The 22600-nt window shown below is 51.0% G+C and overlaps 3 protein-coding genes across 5 annotated transcripts; 1 reads left to right on the top strand and 2 right to left on the bottom strand.

Annotated features, from left to right (window-relative positions):
• Positions 1 to 4737: 4737 nt before the first annotated feature.
• Positions 4738 to 14145, bottom strand: Nfkbid (NFKB inhibitor delta). The gene is given in 12 exon segments (NM_001435836.1): positions 4738 to 5354; positions 6550 to 6714; positions 6961 to 7077; positions 9325 to 9473; positions 9564 to 9615; positions 9728 to 9874; positions 9964 to 10069; positions 10178 to 10365; positions 11459 to 11670; positions 12189 to 12249; positions 12399 to 12499; positions 14042 to 14145. Coding segments are annotated over 12 exon segments (1413 nt in total). The 5' UTR covers positions 14103 to 14145; the 3' UTR covers positions 4738 to 5300.
• A 1950-nt stretch (positions 14146 to 16095) lies between these two features.
• Hcst (hematopoietic cell signal transducer) lies at positions 16096 to 18162 on the top strand. 2 transcript variants are annotated; one of them, XM_087579782.1, is made up of 4 exons: positions 16096 to 16242; positions 17277 to 17300; positions 17659 to 17790; positions 18012 to 18162. In XM_087579782.1, exons 1-4 carry the CDS (start codon positions 16200 to 16202, stop codon positions 18047 to 18049), a joined length of 237 nt encoding a protein of 78 aa, XP_087435908.1. In that variant the 5' UTR covers positions 16096 to 16199; the 3' UTR covers positions 18050 to 18162. The 2 variants fall into 2 exon arrangements, with proteins under 2 accessions (XP_087435908.1, NP_001005900.1); NM_001005900.1 differs by having other exon boundaries at positions 16129 to 16242; positions 18009 to 18162.
• Positions 18163 to 18282: 120 nt separating this feature from the next.
• Tyrobp (transmembrane immune signaling adaptor Tyrobp) lies at positions 18283 to 22211 on the bottom strand. Of its 2 annotated transcripts, none has more exons than XM_087569018.1 (5): positions 22081 to 22211; positions 21607 to 21633; positions 21324 to 21458; positions 20707 to 20750; positions 18283 to 18525 (listed from the first exon to the last, which is right to left on the bottom strand). In XM_087569018.1, exons 1-5 carry the CDS (start codon positions 22139 to 22141, stop codon positions 18460 to 18462), a joined length of 333 nt encoding a protein of 110 aa, XP_087425144.1. In that variant the 5' UTR covers positions 22142 to 22211; the 3' UTR covers positions 18283 to 18459. The 2 variants fall into 2 exon arrangements, with proteins under 2 accessions (XP_087425144.1, NP_997690.1); NM_212525.1 differs by having other exon boundaries at positions 18286 to 18525; positions 21324 to 21470; positions 22081 to 22150.
• Positions 22212 to 22600: the final 389 nt, after the last annotated feature.

Here is a 22600-nt window from a genome sequence, read left to right as displayed (position 1 = left end):
GATAGCAAGAAGACATCCAAAATGTTCCACACCTTTGGTCCCAGCACTTAGAAGGCAGAGGCAGGGGATCTGCACCAGTTGACAGCCACCCTGCTCTACACATTTTAAAGCCAGCCAAGGCTATGAAGTGAGATCCTGTCTCAATCAAAACAAGAAAGAGAGAATTTCAAAGTCAACCTCAGCTACGTAGCAACTCCCAGGCCAATTGAGAGTACATGCAACCAAAAATAAGTATTTTTAAAGATTTATTTATGTGAATATTGTTCGTATGAGCCTTTTGTCTTCGTGTTTGTGTGCACACCACATCTGTGCCTGGTGCCAGTCAGCAGAGGCCAAAAAAGCATTGGCTCCCCTGAAACTGGAGTTATAGACAGCCGTGATCCACTGTGCGAGTGCTGGGATGTGAACCCATGTCCTCTGCAAGAGCAGCCGGTGTTCTTAACTGCTGTCATTCTCTACTACATAGTGAGCTTGACAGTAGGTGCCATGAGACCCTACACCAGAACACACAAAAATCAAACTGTGTTTTGGAAACAAACATTTATGGTGCTCACTCTATGCCAGAAATTGCTCCATTTGAGAAAGGAGGAAGGAAGGAAGGAAGGAGCATGATCAAGGCTTTTCTCTTCCTTGGCTTGCCAGATGTCCCTTTCTAATGTAACTGCCCAGAAGATGGCAGCCATGCACCAAACTCTAACATGGGTGAGTCACGATCTTCTGACAGATGGCTTGGACAGAGGTAGGGGCGGAGGGGAGGAGCACCTATTTCTAACTCTCCCAAGGGCCTTATAAGCTAGCAGAGGCTCTTCATGAAATATCCACGTCAACGCAGGTCACATATCACACACACACACACACATACACACACCCATATACACACACATACACAGACACACACAGACACACAGACACACAGACACACGCATACACACACATACACACACGCATACACACACACAGACACACACACATACACACACATACACACACATACACACACAGACACACACATACACACACATACACACACACATACACACATACACACATACACACACATACACACACATACACACACACACGCATACACACATACACACACAGACACACACACAGACACACACACGCATACACACACAGACACACACATACACACACATACACACACATACACACACACATACACACATACACACATACACACACACACGCATACACACATACACACACAGACACACACACAGACACACACACGCATACACACACAGACACACACACACATACACACACATACACACAGACACACACATACACACACATACACACATACACACACATACACACACACATACACACACATACACACACACACTCACACACGGTGTGAAGTGGATGAGTGTTGCACACCCTCCCAGTCCACTAGAGCACCAGATTTGTGCTGTTGTCTGACAACAGTCACACCTTTATTACACTCAGAGCAGGGAGATGCACATTCCCCTAATGCCAGAAGGGAGAAAACTCATGATCACCCGAGATTTAATAAACTTCACATTTTAAGTCGGATCTCAGCACTTGGGAGGCAGAAGCAGGTGGATCTCTGAATTCAAGACCAGTCTGGTCTACAGAGCAAGTTCCAGGACAGCCAAGGCTGCATAGTAAGACCCTGTCTCTAATTAATTATCTAATTAATTAATTTTACATTTTAGTGGAGATGCCTGATCTCTCTCTCTCTCTCTCTCTCTCTCTCTCTCTCTCTCTCTCTCTCTCTCTGTATTTGCACATGCACCACAGGCTATAAGAGAACGTCAGCCCTCTTCTTCTCTGCTGTTTGTGGGACTCAAAGTCATCAGGCTTACTGGGACAACAAGTCCCTTTACTGGCTGAGCCATCTTGCCAGCCCTGTCTTTGTCTGTCTGTCTGTCTGTCTGTCTGTCTGTCTGTCTGTCTGTCTGTCTGTCTGTCTGTCTATTTCTGAGACAGGGTCTTACTATATAGACCAGGCTGGCCTTGAACTCACAGAGATCTGCTTGTCTCTGTTTCCTGAGTACTAGAATCAAAGACACGTGCTACCGCGCCCCCCAGCCTGTTAGATAGTTTTAAAACACTGTAATTAGGAGCTGGAGAGAGGGCTCAGAAGTTAGGTTCTCAACACTCATGTTAGGCAATTCACAGTCACAGTAACTGCAGCTCCTGGGGATCTGACGCCCTCTTCTGGCCTCCATGGGCACGCATGCTTTCCCTCACACACATTTTAAAATTTTAAATTCTAAAACAATACCATCATTAAAATGTGTTGCCATTGCTGTCCTGATGCTTCATGCCCTAAAACAGCCTTCTTCTTACACCGAAGATGATGTTTTGGGAGGGGGACATAGATCCCTAACCATATCACACAATCGGCTGTACAATTAGGGATTCCTGATCGTTAATAAGTTCTCAATGAAATTCAGCACATTCATATGAATTCCTGGGCCATCTGCCACAGTATCACATCTAGGAGCACACTCACTAGCGTGAGGCAGTTGCCATGAGAGACAACACTTGTCCCTGGTAACTCTGCCCCCCAGTTTTCTTTCCTGTCCTCCTGAACTTCTGATCCTCCTGCCTCAGACTCCCAAAAGCTGGGATGATAAGATTGTACCACCACGCCCAATTTGGCCATGTGACTTTAGTCGAGGGTATTTATCAGCAAGTCTTATGCAAGCAGGGCTTCTTCCTCTCAAGATACTGTCCAATGGGGTCTTTGCTCGCTGTTCTGGATAGTTTTTTGGTTTTTTTTGTTTTTGTTTTTTTGTTGTTGTTGGTTGTTCTTTTTTTTTTTTTTTTTTAAGATTTATTTATTTTATGTAGTCCCACAGATACACCAGAAGAGGACATCAGATCCCACTACAGATGGTTGTGAGCCACCATGTGGTTGCTGGGAATCGAACTCAGGACCTCTGGAAGAGCAGTCAGTGCTCTTTAACCACTCAGCTATCTCTCTAGCTCAAGAACGTACTGGATAGGTTTATGTCAACTTGACACAAGCTAGAGTAATCAAGAGGAGGGAGCCTCAACTAAGGAAAGTTTGGGCTGCAGGGAAACCTGCAGAACACCTTCTTAGTGATTGGTGGGGAGGGCTCAGCCCATTGAGGGTGGAGCCATCCTGGGGCTGGTGGCCCTGGGTTGCATAAGAAAGCAGGCTGAGCAAACCATGGGGAGCAAGTCAGCAAGCAGCACCCCTGCCCCATACACCACGGCCCCTGCATCAGCTCCTGCCTCCAGGTGCCTGTCCTGTTTGAGTTCTGTCCTGGTTTCCTTGGATGATGAACAGTGCTTTGGAAGTGTAAGTAAGCCAAATAAACCCTTTCCTCACTGATTTGATTTTGAGCATGGCGTTTTGTCACAGTGGTAGCGTGTGGAGAGACCCACCTGCCTTTCTGGACCACCTCCATCTGCCATTAGTTGAGGATTGTCGTTAGGTTACAGCAGGAAGTAGGGTGAGCCTAATACCCCCAGAATGGTTTCCTCTATCTCCTTCTCCTTCTAATTAAAACAAAACAGCAGCAGCAGCAGCAACAACAACAAATTAGTTTGAGTTTTTACTGGTAGCCTAGGATTGATTCAAACTTGAGTGCTGAAATTATAGGACTGTACCATCACCCCCTCCTTTCTTCCTTCCTTCCTTTGTGTGTGTGTGTGTGTGTGTGTGTGTGTGTGTGTAACCCTGGCTGTTCTGGATTTGCTTTGTAGACCAAGCTGTTCTCAAACTCAAAGAGATCTGTCTACCTCTGCTTTTCAAGCATTGGGATTAAATGCATGGGCCACCACACCCAGCAAACCAATTTTTTTGTTTGGTTTTTGCCCAGGGCTAGAACATAGGGTTTTTGTTTGTTTGCTCCTTTGTTTTCAGACAAGGTCTCAGTATGTAGTTTTTGACTGTCCTAGAACTTACTAGGTGGACCAGGAAGGCCCTAAACACAGAGATCTGCTTGCCTTTGCTTCCTGAATGCTGGGATTAAAGGCACATGCCACCATGCCTGCCAACACAGGGCAGAATATTTTCCACTGAGCCACACCCCCAGCCCCTCACTGGGGGATTCTAGGCAGGGGCTCTACCACTGAGCCACGCCCCCAGCCCCTCATTGGGCAATTCTAGGTAGGGGCTCTACCACTGAGCCATACCCCCCCAGCCCCTCATTGGGCAATTCTAGGTAGGGGCTCTACCACTGAGCCACGCCCCCAGTCCCTTATTGGGCAATTCTAGGTAGGGGCTCTACCACTGAGCCACGCCCCCAGTCCCTCACTGGGGGATCCTAAGAAAGGACACTCACTACTGCTGAGCCACTCCTAGCCTGAGAAGCTCCCTGGCTTTGAAGTCTCATCACATCTTTGATGTTTTTTGAGACAGGGTCTCATTATGTAACTCTGGCTATCTTGGAACTATATAGACCACACTGGACTCAAATTCAGAGACCTGCTTGCCTCTGCTTCCCAAGTGTTGGGATCAAAGGTGAGCACCACCACAATCTGCTGGTTTTCTCATGTTTGCTGAGGGGATTGGGCACCAGTGGTCTGAAATTACAGTATCAGGAAGGGAAGGCTATCTTCGAAACAGAAAAGAGCCTTCTTAAGGCACTAGATGGACAGCACCTTGACCTTTGACCCCTAGCCTTTCTATCAACATACTGTGGCCCCTCGGTGCTGCTCTCCTGCACCAAAGCTCCCCCAACATCCATTCTGAATGACACCACACAGTCCGAGGCCAAATCGAGTTTAATTGGTAGCTAAAGGGATACAGACCAAGGGGAGCAATTCACTGGGAATGCTAGTGTCTGGGGCATTGAGTTCTAAATGATAATGTAGCCAGGACTCAGGGCACGTTAATCTCAGAGGGCCCTTCCAACACCTCAAGGGTGTGGGTCCTGGGGAGGAACCCTGATGGAAGGGTTCTGGGAGACCTCAAATCCCATGGGGCTCCATTGGGGATTCTGGGGTGTAAGACTGAGAGTATGGGGAGGTGATCATGACTGATCCAGGTAGGAGAGGGTTAAAGGTCTTTAGAGTGTTTCACAGAAACAATCAAGTGGGCTCGATTTCACAGAAATCATGCAGGCAGCCCCTTGTAGGGGAGGAGGTGTTACAGACCCCAAATATTGGAGACTGCTTACCTCCCCCAGTGCCACTTTGGAGTTTTAATGTAAGACCCTAATGGCAGGATATTACACATATATTATCAAGAATCTGCGACATGAGCATACGCTGACTGTCCCACGGGACGGTGGGGACTGGAAAATCAGTCCAGGTTCTGGGTTTCGGTCCTAAGAGGACAAGCCTGGGGGTGCCGCACGGCTCCTCTTCAACAGCTGCCGGAGCTAGGGACAAATAAGTGGAGTGAGGCATGGGGGAGGCTGGGGGAGGGCACCTGGGAGGCTGGGAGAGGGCACCTGGGAGGCTGGGGGAGGGCACCTGGGAGGCTGGGGGAGAGCACCTGGGAGGCTGGGGGGAGGGCACCTGGGAGGCTGGGGGGAGGGCATCTGGGAGGCTGGGGGAGGGCACCTGGGAGGCTGGGAGAGGGCACCTGGGAGGCTGGGAGAGGGCACCTGGGAGGCTGGGAGAGGGCACCTGGGAAGCTGGGGGAGGGCACCTGGGAGGCTGGGGGGAGGGCACCTGGGAGGCTGGGGGGAGGGCACCTGGGAGGCTGGGGGAGGGCATCTGGGAGGCTGGGGGAGGGCATCTGGGAGGCTGGGGGAGGGCATCTGGGAGGCTGGGGGAGGGCACCTGGGAGGCTGGGGGGAGGGCATCTGGGAGGCTGGGGGAGGGCACCTGGGAGGCTGGGGGAGGGCACCTGGGAGGGTGGGGGGGTGCCTTCGGTGGAGTTCCTGACAAGGGAGAAACTGAGTGGGGTCAGTTGAGCAGAAAGGTCACAGGTCCAAAGTCAAGATAGGGGTTGAGGTTATGTGTGGTGGTCCATCCCACTACTTGGAATGGCTGAGGCAAGAGAGCTGGGAGTTGGGTCATCCTGGGCTATACACTGAAACCCATGTGGTTTAGGGGTGAACCTTTGTTCAGACTCTGATAGAGTCAGGAAGATTTTGCTGGTTGGGATTCCAACCACCTTGGAGTTAGCATCGGTGGGAGTCAAAGGGCAGAGGCAAGGGTCAGAGATCACATTTAAGATCAGGATCCAGAGTTATGGACTGAATCAGAGGCCTCACTGGGGGAAGGAAGGCCACACTTTCAGCCCAAGAATCAGGGTTGAGAGTACCAAGAAAGGAAGTCCTAGGAGCCATGATATGGAAGGAAAGGGTCAGACTTGAAGGTCAGAGATCACTGTCTGGGGGTTTATGTGGTTTTTTGTTTGTTTTTTCTTTTTGAGACAGGGTCTAACCATGCAGGTCAGGCTAGCTCAAACTCTGTCTTGCGAGTGCTGGGGTGATAGGAGGGTAGTACTCAGCACAGGACACTCTTTGAAGAGTCGCCTTCTGAGACTAAATGTCATTTTCTAAACGAGGCTTGGGTGCAGTTTGGGGGACCCCTAGTTAGCTCAGAAGTCAGGTCAGTGCTCACCCCCTCAGGGCCCGGTCCAGGCCGCAGCAAGTGAACTGGCTGTTCATTCTCCAGGTTGCGCAGTGTTGGGTCCGCGCCAGCTGCCAGCAGGTGCCGCACAATGGCCTCTTGGGGCGGCCCAGGGGGCAGGGCGGCTGCCATGTGGAGGGCTGTGTTCCCATGGGCCTGCAACCACAAAGGGAAGACTGATGGGGACCCAGACCCCTGCACCTGGGTCTTTGAACCGGATCCTGCCTCCTCTGTATCTTACGATCTTATGCCCCCCCCTCACCTACCCCCGCCCACCCTATGTGGTACCGGCTCCTTTCACACCCTGGGTCTCCCCCTCTCGACATCCACAGCTCATAGGGCCCCAACATCCACCTGGTTATTCCATCTCAAATCACCCACACACATCTCGGCCTGGCCTACCTTCATATTCACGAAGGCCCGAAGGTCTCCCCTCGGCAGGCCCAGGAGCAACTGAACCAGCGTGGGGTTGGCAGCCTGTACAGCCAAGTGCAGAATGGTCTTGTTGCTCTTGATCTCCTAGGAGGAGAATGGTAGAGGTCAGGCCAGTCGTCCCTCCGCACCCGCTCCCCGGCAGCCACCAGGGGTGCCTTCCACAGATGTGTGTTATGTACTGTGTAAGAACGTGGCTAAGGGAGGCCTTGTAACATGTGTGTCATAGAACTGCACATTCAATATGACAATTTTCCAGCTCAAGTGTCTCTGAGACCTCTCTTCAGTTTCCAGTTCCTCGAAGGACCTCTCTGGGCTAGACGTTATCCCGGTCCCCTGGCACCCCACTGTACACACTAAAATGCACCCTGTCTCACGTGGACGGTACTGTATCGTAAGTGCAGGAGCTGGGTGGTGCTAATCAGCAGACAAGTCTACATACAGTACAACAGTCATGTATTAGAGCAGCGGTTCTCGACCATCCTAAGGCTGTGATCCTTCAACACACTTCCTCATGCTGTAGTGACCCCTGACATAAAATGATTTCATCACTACTCCATCATTATAATTTTACCACTGTTACAAACTGTAATGTAATGTAAATATCCGATATGCAGGATATCTGATATGTGATCCCCAAGGGGGTCATAGCCCACAGGTTGAGAACTGCTGCTTTAGAAGGAAATAACTTTTTAATTTTAAAAAAAATTGAATTTTAGGGGTTGGGGATTTAGCTCAGTGGTAGAGCGCTTGCCTAGCAAGCGCAAGGCCCTGGGTTCAGTCCCCAGCTCTGAAAAAAAGAAAAGAAAAAAAATTGAATTTTAAATTTCTCTGATTTTAAAATTAAAAAATTTTGTTTATGTATGAGTGCTCTATCAGCATGTATGCCCGAAAGCCAAAAGAGGGCATCAGAACCCATTATCGATGGTTGTGAGCCATCACGTGATGGCTGGGAACTGAACTCAGGACCTGTGGAAGAGCGAGCCAGTGCTCTTAACTGCTGAGCCATCTCTCCAGCCCTGGAAATAGATTTCTAAAATGAAACTTTACTACATGCTTTCAAGGAGCGTAGAATCTCTAGCTCTTTTGCCCTCTACTGAAGCATTATGAACAAAATGCTCTACCACTGAGCCACGCCCCCAGTCCCTCCCTGGGGGATTCTAGGCAGAGGCTCTACCCCTGCAATAAGCATGAGGAGGTTCTAGGTTCCACTCAGCACCAAAAGAAAAGAAGAGGGAAGAAAGGAAGAAGGACAAATAGTTATGGAAATAGTCACATGTTTCTGTTTGCTTAAAAATAGTGTAGGAGAGGGACTGGCCCTGGGGACCCAGGGCTATCAGCCCAGCACCTGGGAGGCAGAGGTAGGAGAATGGTGAGTTTGAGGTCAGCCTGAACCACAGGAGAGAATGTGCCTTAAAGTAATAAAAATAAAACAAATATATAACGTAGGCTTTGTGACAAACTTGCCTAGCCTGCAGCACACCTTCAGTTAAATCCCCGGGACCAGCAAAAATTAAAGCCGAAGGGAAAGCGGTCCAGAGACTGGGATGATGGAGCCACTGTAAGCGCTGGCAATTGATGTAATGTTGGTGTACACAGGGCTCATCATAACAGTTTTTGCACTTAATCCATATTCAAATATGTTCTTGGGAGGGCTGGAGAGATGGCTCAGCGGTTAAGAGCACTGGCTGCTCTTCCAGAGGTCCTGAGTTTGATTCCCAGCATCCACATGGTGGCTCACAACCATCTGTGATGGGATCTGATGCCCTCCCTGGGGTGTCTGCAGATGGCTATAATGTACTCATATACAATAAATATATACAATAAACATTTAAAAGATATGTTCTTGGAGACAGCTTATCAAGTACGGGGCACAGAGGTAGTGAGCTGGACAGTAGCTACAGTACAACCTCCATCCCCTGTTCAAACTCAAACTGAAAAACTAATGTTTAAAGTTAAATGACACAGAATTCCCTCCGCTCGCCTATGAAGGCACCACTCACAGGAAAGGAGGATCAAATAAAGGATTGAGAGACAAGTTCTAGGCTCAGATCTCTCCCCCGGTTCTAAATAGGGCTTCTGTTTCCTTATTGGCAGAATACAGCATAAGAAAGAGCTTGATGAGATTGGGGGTAGGGGGAGCTGATTTAAGTCACTCTGTGCTTGACAAATCTAAGCCATGTGGATGACCAGGACTCAGACAAGGGGAGGAACATACTCAGGGTTTCACAGCGAGATGGCCCAAGGTCAGCATTTAGTACCACTGGTCCTTTGCACACATGTCCCTCTGGGTTTGCCTGTCCCCTGCCCCCCACCGCTGCCAGCCAAGCTTACCTGGCTGGTATGACTGGCACCCATTTGCAGTAACATCTGCACACATGTCAGTCTGTCTCGGGCTTGGGAACTCAGCATCCTCGGACACATAGTAGGTGGGAGCATAGCAGCGTTGAGGGCCAGGATGGCCGTGTGGAGGGGGGTAAGGCCTGTGGAATGTACACAGTAAGGGACTTGCACCTGAGTGTCCACCCTGTCCAGCCAGCCAACCACATCAGCCCTGGGCAGGACCAGCTCACCTTCGAAGTCTCTGGCTTCCAGATCCACTTGAATGCCTGACTTAAACACAGCCTGGGAGAGGAAGGAGGAGAGATTGGAAGGGTCTGCCTAAACACGGTCCTGAATACCAGGATCTGGACAACCAGCCCACCTCAGACACCCTGGGTCTGCCAACGGGACATACCGAAAGGACTCCCGGGAGTCCGTAAGTGGCAGCCACATGCAGGACAGAACGGCCCTGGTGGTCAGTGGCGTTAGGCTCTGCTCCCAGGTTCAGCAAGTCTTCCACAATCAGGGGCTGGTTGGCAGCAGCTGCCACTAGGAGAGGCGTCTGCAAGAGGCAATAAAATCAGCCGGGACTCCTGAAAGTCAGGAGCCCCCTTCTTCCCCAGCTGCAGAAGTCGGGACACCTGGCCTTACCTTGCCTTTGTGTTCACGGATATCCAGCTGTCGGTACATCTGTAACACCTCTGCGGCTGCATAGGCTGCCCAGCGCAGTCCCCGAGCAGCAAACAGGTGCAGGAGCCTGGAGACAGGTGGGTGGGGGTAGGGCAGCAATGAGAGCAGCCCTACACCTGCAGGCAAGCCACAGGGGTCTGGACAATCCTGTCCCCCACCCCTGCCCCCTACTCACGTGTCTCCTTCCTCATCCTGGGCCAGCAGTTGTTGGGGGCCCAGAGCCAGTATGTGAGCTCGGGCTGCCTCCAGGGAGGGTCCAGTGGACGGAGGCAACTGTGGGGATCCCGAGGGAAGACCAGAGACTCTCCAGGATCCTACTTGTGACAGGGAAGGTTCTGGATACGGCCGGGTATCCAGAGAGTCCTGAGGGGCAGAGAGGTAGGAAGAGTCAGTCACCTGAGAATTTTCATCACACACAACACACAATGCCTGGTCAAATGGGTGTGATCAGGAACCCATGTTTGCCGACTGGTTTTAAAGCTCGGGACTTCAGTTTTGCCACAAGGAAGAAGGAATCCTTTGGCGGGGGGGAGTTTGCTTTTGTCTTTTGAAAGAGACCTCGGGTTTGGGGATTTAGCTCAGTGGTAGAGCACTTGCCTAGCAAGCGCAAGGCCCTGGGTTTGGTCCCCAGCTCCGGAAAAAAAAAAAAAGAAAAGAAAAGAAAAGAAAAGAAAAGAAAAAAAAGAAAGAAAGAGATCTCAGTGTGAAGCTCAGGCTAGTCCTGAACTTGAAGAAATTCTGCCCCAGAAATCTGACTGCTGGGCAAGCACTACTATGCCCAGCTTGTTTTAGTCTCTGCATTGCTACACTACCTAGGTTTATTTCAACTTAGCTGGCTTAAAATGATGATCCTCCTGTCTCTGCTTCCCAGGTGCTGAGACTGCAGGCATAAGCCAGTACACTTGGTCAGGGGTGGGAATCTTAAATCAGTCCCCGAGGGCTGGAGAGATGGCTCAGTGGTTAGGAGCACTGACTGCTCTTCCAGAGGTCCTGAGTTCAAATCCCAACAACCACATGGTGGCTTACAACCATCTGTAATGAGACCTGATGCCCTCTTCTGGTGTCTGAAGACAGCTACAGTGTACACAGTATATATAAATATAAGAAATAAAAAAATCTTTAAAAAAAAATCAGTCCCTGATATCTCAAAATACTGAGATTCCCTACCCCCCATCCCTCCCTCACAGAGATTGAACCTCGTGGCCTCACGCACGCTAGGAAAAAGCTGGACCACAGAGCAAAACTCCCAATAGTCTTTCTGTTTTCCACTTCTTCTTTTTAAAGGACGAGGTCTTATTCATGTGCCTAGGGCAACCTTGAACTCATTCTGTAGCCCAGGCAATCCTTCTACCTCTGCTTCCTGAAGAGCTGGGATGACAAGCCTGCACCACCAGTCTGGGCACCACGGGGAAATTTTTAGGGGCCCTTAAGCATCTGTCCCCACTCTATAGTTTACCTCCATTGCCAGGGGAAATGGGCCTGACCGGCCTGGGTCTGACACTGGGTAGAGATCAGGAGTCAGGAAGCCTTCAGAAGCAGAGTATGGGAAAGAGCCTTCTGCATACGGAGCATGGATGCTGGAGTCCCAGTCTGTGAAGCCTGAAGGGGGAGCCAGGTTGCCAGGTCCAGAATCCACAGTCTCTTGGAAGGCAGGGAAGTGAGTATGGCCTGAAACCGAGAGGGTGGGCAGGACCAGCTTGTTATTAGAGCCCAGAGACACAGCCAGGGATAGTGAACCTGGAGTCTCTTGAGGCACTGAGGCACTGAGAGCTGAGTCCTCCAATCCTGGGACATCAACAAGCTGGGGTGCTTGGCCGCCTGGGTCTCAAGCAACTGGGATCTGGATTCCTGGAATCTCAAACCCTGAGTCCCTGAGGGCAACAGTCACAGACTACTGGGCTATTGAAAACCAATGTCAAAATCCAGGGGTTTCTGTTTGAAGACAGGTGTCTTAGATAGCTCTAGGTGGCCTGGAACTCGCTAGTTTAAAAAAAAAAAAAAGTGTGGCTTCAAACCCAATGGCAATCCTCTCCTCTCAACCTCCGGAGTACTGGAAATACAGACATGTGCAACAATGGCAGGCCAGCCATTAAAATTTCCCATATGTCTCAACAATAATGAGAGCTGCCTGTCTCCTCGGTCCCCAAAGTTCTGAGAGGTGGGTCGAGCTAAGTTTCTATTCTTACCTGCCTCTGACTCGCTCACAGATGGGGTCAGTGGCTGGACCAGAGGAGGGGAGAAGTGTCCCTGCAATGCAAAGAAAATGAATTTATATATCTGCAAGATTCTTCAGGTCCATCCCCCGCCACATGTAAAGCATCAGAGTCAGGACTACAACTCCCATCTCCCCCAGAGCACATGGCTTCATGTCCTATGCGGGATTTCCAGAGACTCACCGGTACCCCAGCAGCCTCTGGCTGCTGCTGTCGGCGCCTCTGTTCTTCCAGAAGCTTCTTTACGGTCTGTGTTGGGCAGTGACTGCGCTCAGGCCGACTCACTGTGTGTGGGAAGACAGAAGGAAGTCATCAGGAATATTTAAGTCACCCGAATGCACCCTCAGCGGCAGCGGTGGGTGGCTGGGAGTGGATGTGGGCGCGCGCCCTCCTTTCCCTCGAGCGCGGAAAAACTGGAGAACTACAAAGCCAATAGAAGATGTTGAGTGCAGGGCCCGCCTCCGCCATTTCCTTCCTTTTACTCCACGCTTTTCCTCTGCACCAACTTTCCACCACCGTAGTGGAAACTGAGGAAGTGGGGAGGCTAGCATTTCTCTGAAGCATCTATCTCCTCCGGAGACATCCCACTCCTCTGAAGCATCACCACATCCGTAAAAAATCCCAACCTAGGCTACCAGGCCTAACACTTGAAGAGGGGTGGGGTTTGCCAATCTCAACTTCCTGAAAAGGCATTTCCAGGTTCCCAATGTCTCTGTTTTAAACTAGAAGTAGAGGCACACCCCTGCAATCCAGCATTCTCGTGGCAGGCCAAGCTCATCTACATATCAGTGAGAGGCCAGCCTGGGCTACCTGAGACCTCGGTCTCAAAACAACAGCAAAATAATTTCTCTGTTCTAGAATCTGACATGTTGGGACTAGGCGCAAGCCTAGTGTCCTCAGCACAGTCTTGGACCATCACTCTTGCTTCATGCTCTCTGCCAGAATCAGTGGCAGAGTAGTTCCTCAGAAATCCAGATATCTGGTGTCGCAAACCTCCTGTCCCCACCTCGGCCGACTTGGGAATAGCAGGGACCCACCATCCCGCGATGCCCCTGTATCCCATAGGCGCGGCAGTCTCTCATCCAGAAACCCAGGAGTACAGACCCCCTCAGCCTCCTCTGGGACCTGCAAGTCCGGTTCCCTCCACCGGAGAAGAGCAAATCCCTAGCTCAGACTTCCCAGCTTTGACTCCAGCGCAAGAAGGGTTAAAGCCAGACGGGGACCGACTCGGAAACCCTCGAGAAAAGACGCCGCGCGCTGACGTCACGGCGCTCACGCAAGGGAATCTTCCACCTCCCAGTTCCGCTCCGCACGCGCACGCCGCAGGTGTCTGGCTCGGAGGCGGGGCACGCAGCGAAGCGCGGCGCCCGTGGAATCTCCGCTCACGGGGAATTCCTTTTCGGCCCAGGCACCCGGCACCGGTAGAGCGCTGGGAAATCCCAGGGCGGGGCTGGTCTCGACCAGAGTGGACCCCTGAGGTCCGCCGCCCGACCTTCAAGACCCAAGCCTGCGTCCATAACGGCAACTCGAAGGATGCAATGCAACCCCTCCTTGGGTGAAGGAGTCCGAGTCACTTCGTCCTCTTTCAGAATCCCCGGTATCAGGCTTCCTAGTCCTTGCACCCCAACCCCTAAGATCCCAGATACCTCTCTTAATGTCCAACACTCCCAGGACTCAGAAGTCCAGGATCCCAGCCTCTCCTCTTCAGCCAGCTCCCTTAAACGTCGGGAATCCCCAACTCTCAGGGCCCAGCTTTACGCTCCAGTCAACCCTCAAAGCATTCAGAAAGGCGCGTGCCTCGCTTTACCCCAAGGTTAATCCCTTACCTCGAGGATTCTTGGATGCAGATTGTGGGCCCCCAGGGCCGCGGCCTCGGCGCTGCGCCAGCCTCGCTGCTTGCCCCGCGGAGCCGCCGCCGGGTCCCCCGATCCAAAGCCAGGTCCCCCGCGAGTTTTTAAATTCTTCTTTTGGCCACGCCTGGTTCAAGGCGGAGCCCCGCCCACAGTTCTAGGAGTCCCGGGTGAAGCGGGAGAGCTTAGTCTCTGAATGGGAGGGGCTGACCTTGAAGAGTGTCATCGCCTAGTCTCCCTGGAAGTAGGTGCTTAAGGATCCTCCCTTTTTCTAGAGGGAGACATGGGGATCTGGAATTTTGAGTCTCTGACCAAGGAGATACTGGAGGCCTTGACTTGGCTGTGCACAAGCAGAGAAGTACTGTGGGGTCTTCCGGGAGAGGATGACCATGAACCTAGACCCCATGGCTTCTTGGAGAAGTCCTTAGGCAAGGGTCGTAGAGGTGCCTTAAACCTCTCTTTTCCACGTGGCTGTTTGCTTCTTTAGAGTTAACTTTCATTTATAAAGCTTTTTTCTCCCGCTTTGGTTTCAGTTTTGATTTGAGTGTGTGTGTGTGTGTGTGTGTGTGTGTGTGTGTGTGTGTGTGAAGGGCGAAGAGGGGGTTCGTGTAGCTCAGGTCAGCCTAGAACTCTAGGTAACTAAGGATAACCTTGAACTCCTGATTCTCTTGATTCCATTTCCCAAATGTTGGGTTACAGAGAATTGGCCACCATATCAACTACCAATATTGGCTTTTATTGTTTTGTTTTTCAGGTTTCCCCCGCCCCCCTTCAAAACAGGGTCTCACTATGTAGCCCTAGCTGTCCTGGAACTCACTATGTCGACCAGGCTGGGCTTGGAATCCACAGAAATCTACAGAAATGTCTCCCCAGTGATGGGATTAAAGGCATATGCCACATTGTCTGGTTCCAATATTTGCATTAAAAACATGTGTGTGCGAACTCCCCCCGGAGGTGGAAGAACATGTGCTCCAAAGCCCTCTGTAGATTTCAGCCTTTTTGTGAGGGTTATGGGGTTCTAACACACGTCAAGAACCTTTATCTGCCGAACAATCTTCCTTCCAACACTTTGTTTTTGAGACAGGGGCTTCCTACATGTAAGCAGCTGGGCTGGCCACGAACCTGCTAAATCAGCCAGGCTGGCCTTGAACTCACAGCCATTTTTCTCACTTGTCTCCCAAGTGCTGGACAATCATGTCTGACTTACTTATTCACCATTTAAGAAACCCTGTTAGCATAAAGGAGACACTTTCCTGAACACAGGGGATGGAGAAGTATGAGCCAAACAGGAATTCCCAGTTCGCTAGGGGATGGATAGTCTCAGTTCTCACTTGGTGACCTTCCTTGGCACTGAACTGTGATGACCAAATCAATCTCTCTCTCTCTCTCTCTCTCTCTCTCTCTCTCTCTCTCTCTCTCTCTCTAACACTGCTGGGAGTTGGGTCTCCTCCTCCCTTGCTTCTGCCCTCGGCTTCCCTATATGGTTGCTTTTCCCTCTCTCCCCTGGCTCTGTGTGTGTGTGTGTGTGTGTGTGTGTGTGTGTGTGTGTGTGTGTGCCTCTTTAAAGATCTCACCCAGTCTATGGCTTTACACATGTCTCTCAGCTATCAGCCCTCCCAGATTTACTGTCAGGACTAGACTTGTCCCTAGACTCTGAACCCTACCTGTAGTCATTCACCTTTCTCCAGAGAGATGTTAGGTTATTTTCAACTCACCGTGACCAAACACAGGCAGCCCTCTCTCCCTCATTTCCCAACTCTTCTAACTCTCTTTCAACCCGCTCTCCATTTTTCTAATCCCACCCGGGCCAATCACCGTGGTCCCTTTTCTCAAACACACACCCCCTCCAGCCCCCAAGTGTTGGCCCTACCTCTAACCTATTTCCATAATCTCCCTGGTGCCCACACCATGGCCCTTTCGCCACTCCACCGAGATAATCTCGGAAGCTTCTCAGGGCTCTGACTCCCCCATATTTGTTCTCCAAAGGAAGTCTTGAGGACACACATGCACCCACACAGGAAGTAGGTGGTGTTGTCACCATCGGAGTGATATCTGTCCTAGCTGCCTCTCTGCTGCTCCTCTACTGTTCTGAAGATCACAATTTTGACCAGATCCTTTCAAGTCCCAGCCCAGCATGGCCCCTCCAGGTCACCTCCTGTTCCTGTTCCTGCTCCCAGGTGAAGCCAGTGGTCAGGGGTTGAGGGACAGGAAGGCCACCTGATGTCAGGGGCACAGAGAGGAAGCCGTTCTCCCTGTGCCCCTGGGCCCTTGGGGGTTGGGCATGGGATTCTGGAGCCCTGCTGAGTCACTTCTATTTCCCTTTTCTGCTCTCTGTGCCCAGGAGTCAGTTCTCCTTCCAGTTTACCTCTCCGCTGTGGAGCTTGGTTAGGCCATCTTAAGTGTAGCGAGAATTTTTGGTTTCTGTAAGAACTTAGTTATGTTATGTGAATGTTTTTGTTTTAATCTCAGATGTGGGGATGTGGGGATCCTTCAGACCGTCCACGGCAGGTAACTGTGATGTGTCTCGTGCTCTGGCAGGGGTGCAATTTTACCAGCTGAAGATAGTTTACTTTTGGAATTCTGGGGAGCCTCGAGAGGTTTAAAGAGGCCAGAGCCCCAGAGGATGCAACAGCAGCCTGCTGCTTCTGCTGGGTTGCTGGTTGGAGACATCCTAAGGACTTGCCCCTAGAACTTGACAGCCCCTAACCAGTAGGAAGTAGTCTAAAGAGGTCCACATGCCCTTCCCCCTCTAATCTTCCTTCTTGCTTACCTAGTGTTGGGGGTTGATGGTGAAGGGGCCAGGATGGAGAAGAGTGCTAGGAAAAAGACCCCAGTAAAGTAGCCAAAAAGCAATCAGCCGTTAGTGATTCAGCAGACAGCCAGTGCAGCGGCAGGAGGAGCAGCCACAGCCTCTAGGACTCTGGCATTTTTTTCACCCTCTCAAGAGTCCCCAGAATTCCAAAAGTAAAATCATCACGCCCCTAGGAGACAGAGCATGAGACACATCAGAGTCAGCTGCTGTGGACAATCTAAAGCAGCCCCATGGCCCGCACCTGGGCTTAAAATGAAACATAGTCACATAACACAACTGGTTTTTAGAAGAAGCCAAAATTCGCACTACACTCAAACATCCCACCTGCCCTGGGCCTCAGTGTTGGCGTCTGCTCCCCTATACTTGCCACCCCACCCGCCTTCTCGGGTCTTTTCACAGTGGCCGCAAGTCAGACAAACGAAGGTGAGGAATAAAAGAAGCCTTTGACCTTGAAACTTCAGCACGCCTGCAACCCTAACGTCTGGTGACCTTCCTAATCCCAGCCCTTTCCTGGTCCCGTCTTGACTCTTTACCACCCAGTTGAAGTGATGGGAACCATGAGACTCTAACAGATTCTCCGGTGTGCCCAGGGCACAGGAATTCCAAAGAATCTAGGAGCCACAGTTCCCCCTACCCCACCCCACCGCACCTTGCCCCACCCCGCCCCACCCCCACCCCGTCTGGGATCTTGGAGGGGGCTGTTCGTGTGAGAGAATCACAGCTTTTGGGTGCCAGAAGTCTCAGCTGCCTGCTTATCTGGGCTCTCACCCCCCCCCCCCAGGTTCCTGCTCCGGATGTGGGCCTCTGTCCCTGCCACTCCTGGCAGGCCTGGTGGCTGCAGATGCGGTCATGTCACTTCTAATAGTGGGGGTGGTGTTTGTATGTATGCGCCTACACAGCAGGCCTGCCCAAGGTGAGCCAACGCTGGGGCAGGGCTTGAGGTGTAGGTCCCGTAGCAGTCCCTAGGGAAGAAGGGGGTCCCACGAAGGCGGTCCCGGGGAAGCCCTGGAGGAGGTGTCTGGGGAACCCCTGAGGAAGTCCCTGCGGAGGCAGGGGGTCTCCCAAGAAGGTGGAGATGCGGGAAGAGTGGTGGGTGGTCAGGCTTCATGCTCTCTCTACTCCACCCACCAGAAGATGGTCGAGTCTACATCAACATGCCTGGGAGAGGCTGACAGCTGCACCTTCCACTTTTGTCTTCCAACCATCCTCGATCGCATGAGGGTGGGGTAGGGAGCGTGGGAATGCATTTTCTTCCGGACTAGAATAAAGCATTCAAATACCTCTAGACTTGTTCTTCTCAAAGTCTGACCTCCTCCCAAGTAGCGATTCCCTGATTTATGACCGTTTTTTTGGGGGGGCCCCACTGTTACCCAATGCCTCAGCCCAGTCAAACATAACTCAGTCATTGTTTTTGCTTCGTCTTTTATTTGGGGACAGAAACGGTACAAGGTCAGATATCTCCCAGAGGGCACTCTGTGGATATTTATTCCAGCGGGAGTCCTGATCCCAGGGAGGGTTTGTTGAGTAAGCGTCTGGAATGAGTGGATCCGGGCATCAGGTTGTTGGTGGGCATAGGGTGGGTTCATCTGTAATACTGCCTCTGTGTGTTGAGGTCACTGTATACTTCTGGCCTCTGACCCTGAAGCTCCTATAAAAAGAAAAAAAAAAAAAAAATAGAGGGAGGACATCATTGGAGGGGCCCAGCAAGTAAAAACAAATCTTGTTTCCTAATGACCTTCTAGGTCTCTGCTAACTTTTTCAAACTTAAAATCATGAAAAGGTCCAGATTTTATTCAAATGCACTCAGTGTTCCCCTGGCTTCTCTGCCCAGACATTATGTGCCAACCCCAGGGCCCTTGCACATACAATTCCTGCTGCCTGGAGCACCAAGCCCATAGATGTTCAACCTGCTCCCTCTGAGTCTTGGACATGTCTCAGTTTCCCCATCTTTAGTTTCTTTCCTATCCTACCATTATATTGGCTTACATCAGTCTCTTCATAATGCTCCCCCAAATGACTTTGTTAATTTGCTTCAAATAAGCCTCTCCAGTCGGGATGCTGTGTTGATCCACATAAATCTCAACCAAGTCATTGAAAGATAAATAAATCCGGCTGACATTTGCCCTCAAGTTTCCTGGCTCTCAGACTGGACAGCCTAGGGTCTTCTGGGTGTGAGGAGGCCAATATTGAGATTCTATGTTTTGTTTTGTTTGCTCGGAGACAGGGTTTTGTAGATTGATGTCATTATGCAGGTGAAGACAGACAAGATAAAATGAGGCCCGCCATTGGATGAGAAGGAAGGGAGGCAGGAACAGAGGTTTTAGAAGGGAGAGAGAAGAGGAGAGGCCGGCCGGAGTGAGGAAGAGCTGGGAGAACATGGTGGCAGATGTTAAGATTCTTCTCCAACATAGATACAGGTTTTTATGAATATTTTTAAGGGATGGGTGTGTACAGAATTTTGTGCTGTCTAGATGGGCAAATTCTATCGTATCAATTGGATCACGGGTTAATTTGTGGTGTAAGGCAACTTTAATTGAGTTCAAGAGAAGGTGCGGTGGTGGGACACACCAACCCCACCATGGAATTGGGATGTGTTTGTTTGCATCCCATGGTAACTACCCGCCAAGGGAACTGTGAGTGAAAGCAGCGTGGCCACCCGGGTCAGAGAGAGAGCCCGGGAGAAAAGCGCAAAGCAGTACAAACCGCAGGAGAAACCCTAGCACTTTTCTTTTTTACAGCAACAATGTTTCTTTGTGTATCCCTGACTATCCAGGAACTCACTCTGCAGACCAGGCTGGCATTGAACTCACAGAGATCTGCCTGCCTCTGCCACCCGAGTGCTGCGATTAAAGGCGTGCACCAACACTGCCTCACACCAAACTCAAATCAAGAGTCAAGAGAGTCTTACACTTTTCAAAGAAAACCTTTCTCCAGCAAGGAGTCAGTCAAATGGGCAAAACTGGCTCCGGGGAGTGAGGTAGACTTCCAGAAAAGGGGACACAGATTAGGCATCTGTGGTTGCAAGGGGCAGACTCTCCGAGAGCACACACCAGAGACCAGCCTGGGTGTGTGCTTCCCTAGAGAAGGAGTCGCATAGCCTCACCCACATCCTGAAGGTTAGGAAGGAGTTTTGAGACTGGTGAAATGGCTCCGTGGGTAAAGCTGCCAAGTCTGACGACCAGAATTAAGAGTTCAGAGGTCCCCAAGGTGGAAGGAGAGAACTAGCCCCACCAGTTGTCTTCTGACCGCCTCCATGGCTGCCAAGGCTGACGCACATCCACCCGCTCCTCACACACCCATAAATAATATGTGCAGTTTTTAAAATAAGGTAAAGATAGGATTTGATGATCTCCTATAACCTGCCTATACACGCACGCATGCTCACACACACATTCACACATAAATACACACACACACATAAATACACACACACATAAATACACACACACACATAAATACACACACACACATAAATACACACACACACATAAATACACACATGCATAGAATCTTGACTAGAGACTCATTTGAAACTGAGCATAAAGGTCATGGTTGCATTGAATGTGTTTGACAGATGCTCCTTTGCCTTCAAGATTGGGGGAGCTCCCGAGGAAGGGACCTCAAGGTTCTGGGAAGGGGTGTGTTTGTGTGTGTGTGTGTGTGTGTGTGTGTGTGTCTGTGTGTCTGTGTGTCTGTGTGTCTGTGTGTGTGTGTGTGTCTGTCTGTGTGTCTGTGTGTCTGTGTGTCTGTGTCTGTGTGTCTGTGTGTCTGTGTTGGGGGAGCTGGCATGGGGCAGGAGCAAGGGTGGAGGAGAATTTGCTGTTCTTACCTGATAAGGTGACTCAGTCTCAGCCATGTGCTGTTTCCGGGTCCCTGGAGAGGGATAGAGAGGGACACAGAATGTAAAGATGGACTAAGCTGTTAATTGGGACTAGTTTTTGTTTTTAAAACCAGCCCTTCCGAGCAACTGGAGAGATGGTTCTGCAGTTAAGAGCAGATGCTGCTCTTGCGGGGGACCCAAGTTCAATTCCCAGCATCCACACGGGTGGCTGGGTCACTTGTAACTCCACTTCCAGGGATCTGGTTCCATCTTCTGACCTTTGTTGACACTGCACTCAAGTGCAAACACACACACACACACACACACACACACACACACACACACACACTGAAGAAATATAAAAAAAAGAAATAAGAGGGGGGAAAACCCAGAAGCCCCCCCTTTCTGGCCTGAGGGTGTCACTCAGTTGGTACAGAGCATTTGCTACAAATGTAACCATTTGGACTCTCAGCATTAAGGGAGGAAACAAAAACACAGCAACAACAAGCCAGCCCTCCCGTCCCCAGCCCTTTCGATATTTGTGACCTTGAAGCTTTCATTTTGTCCCCCTCCCACCAGGCCAGGTCTCAAAGTGCCCCAGAGCAGCCCCCACCAGCTCCGCTTACCGTCTGCAGTCCCTCGGCCTCGAGAGACCAGGCGGCCCAGAGAGTACACCGCCAGGGCGATGAGCAGAGTCAGCACCAAGTCGCCCAGCACAATCCCAGCCAGTACACCCGGGCTCACAGAGGAACATTCGCATCCTGGGTAATTGTCTCAGAAGGATGAAGAGGGAGACACAGGTTAACAATCAGGGCTCGGCGTTAGCAGAGAGAGAGAGCTAGAAGGAAAAGGGGTAGCCTGAGGAAATCTTGAGAGGAAGAGAGAAAGACCAGGGGTGTTATGGCTTACCACTCTGGGCCTGTACGGGACTTAATCCTAAGGAGAAAAAAAAAAAAGGTAAACTGAGAGAGGTGGAGGCAGCGAATAGAAAGATTGAGGTTGTCCTCAACTACTTAACAAATTTGAAGCTAGCCTGGGCTATTTGAGATTCCATATTCAAAAGGAAGATGTAAACTGAGACACAGGCAGACAGTGGATGTAGAAGCTGAAGAAGGTAGGAAAGGGCTCGTCCCACAGCACCTAACGGACCAGTTGCAGAAGCAACTGACCAACGTGTGATATATCTGTGAGCTTCAATGTCCCTCCTACTGATTCCACCAGGTTCCAAATCTTGGGGCCTCTAGCCTAAGGACAAACCCACAGGCTCTGGTGGAACCTTCTTTTGCCCAGCCTTTCCCTTTGTCTGTGCTGTCCCTTCCTGCCCTCTGCCCAGCCCCGGCCCCAACATGAGCTGAGGCAGCCACAGAAGCACCCCCAACTCACCTCCCACAGTCAGGAGGACAGGAAGGAACAGAAAGCACCAGGAGGGCTCTGGGGCCCCCATGGTGGCCAGACGTGCACTGGACACCACAGTCCAGGGGCTGGTGGGGCCGTGGTGTGACGTCCAACCAAGTGAAGGAGGAAGTCTGAGGTGGGTGGTGGCAGCAGGAGGAGGGGACAGCAGCAGGGGGGAGGGACATATAGACATGGCCGCAGAAAGTATGCAGCCCAGGGGGCTGTGCTACGGTCCTAATGGGCTGAACGTGAAGGACAAGAGATACACACGGCAGTTCTTAATCTTCATCTCCAGAGGGAGGGCAAATCCTATAACAGGAGGGACTACGGGTGTCAATAATTGAAATCAGTTCATCGTCTTCTTCCTGGTTGGGCAACCTTGAGCAAGTCGCTTAGCCTCTCTGGGCCTCCATTTCTTCACCCACAACCCTGAGAATAAAATCGTACTTTCTTTGCAGGGTTGTGGGGCCTCAGCCAACTGACGTTACCAGGTCAGGGCCCGACGCGC

The sequence above is a fragment of the Rattus norvegicus genome, chromosome 1 (assembly GCF_021556685.1).
Source record: "Rattus norvegicus strain SHRSP/BbbUtx chromosome 1, alternate assembly SHRSP_T2T, whole genome shotgun sequence".
Taxonomy (NCBI): Eukaryota; Metazoa; Chordata; class Mammalia; order Rodentia; family Muridae; genus Rattus; species Rattus norvegicus.
This window is presented reverse-complemented; position numbering and strand designations above follow the sequence as displayed.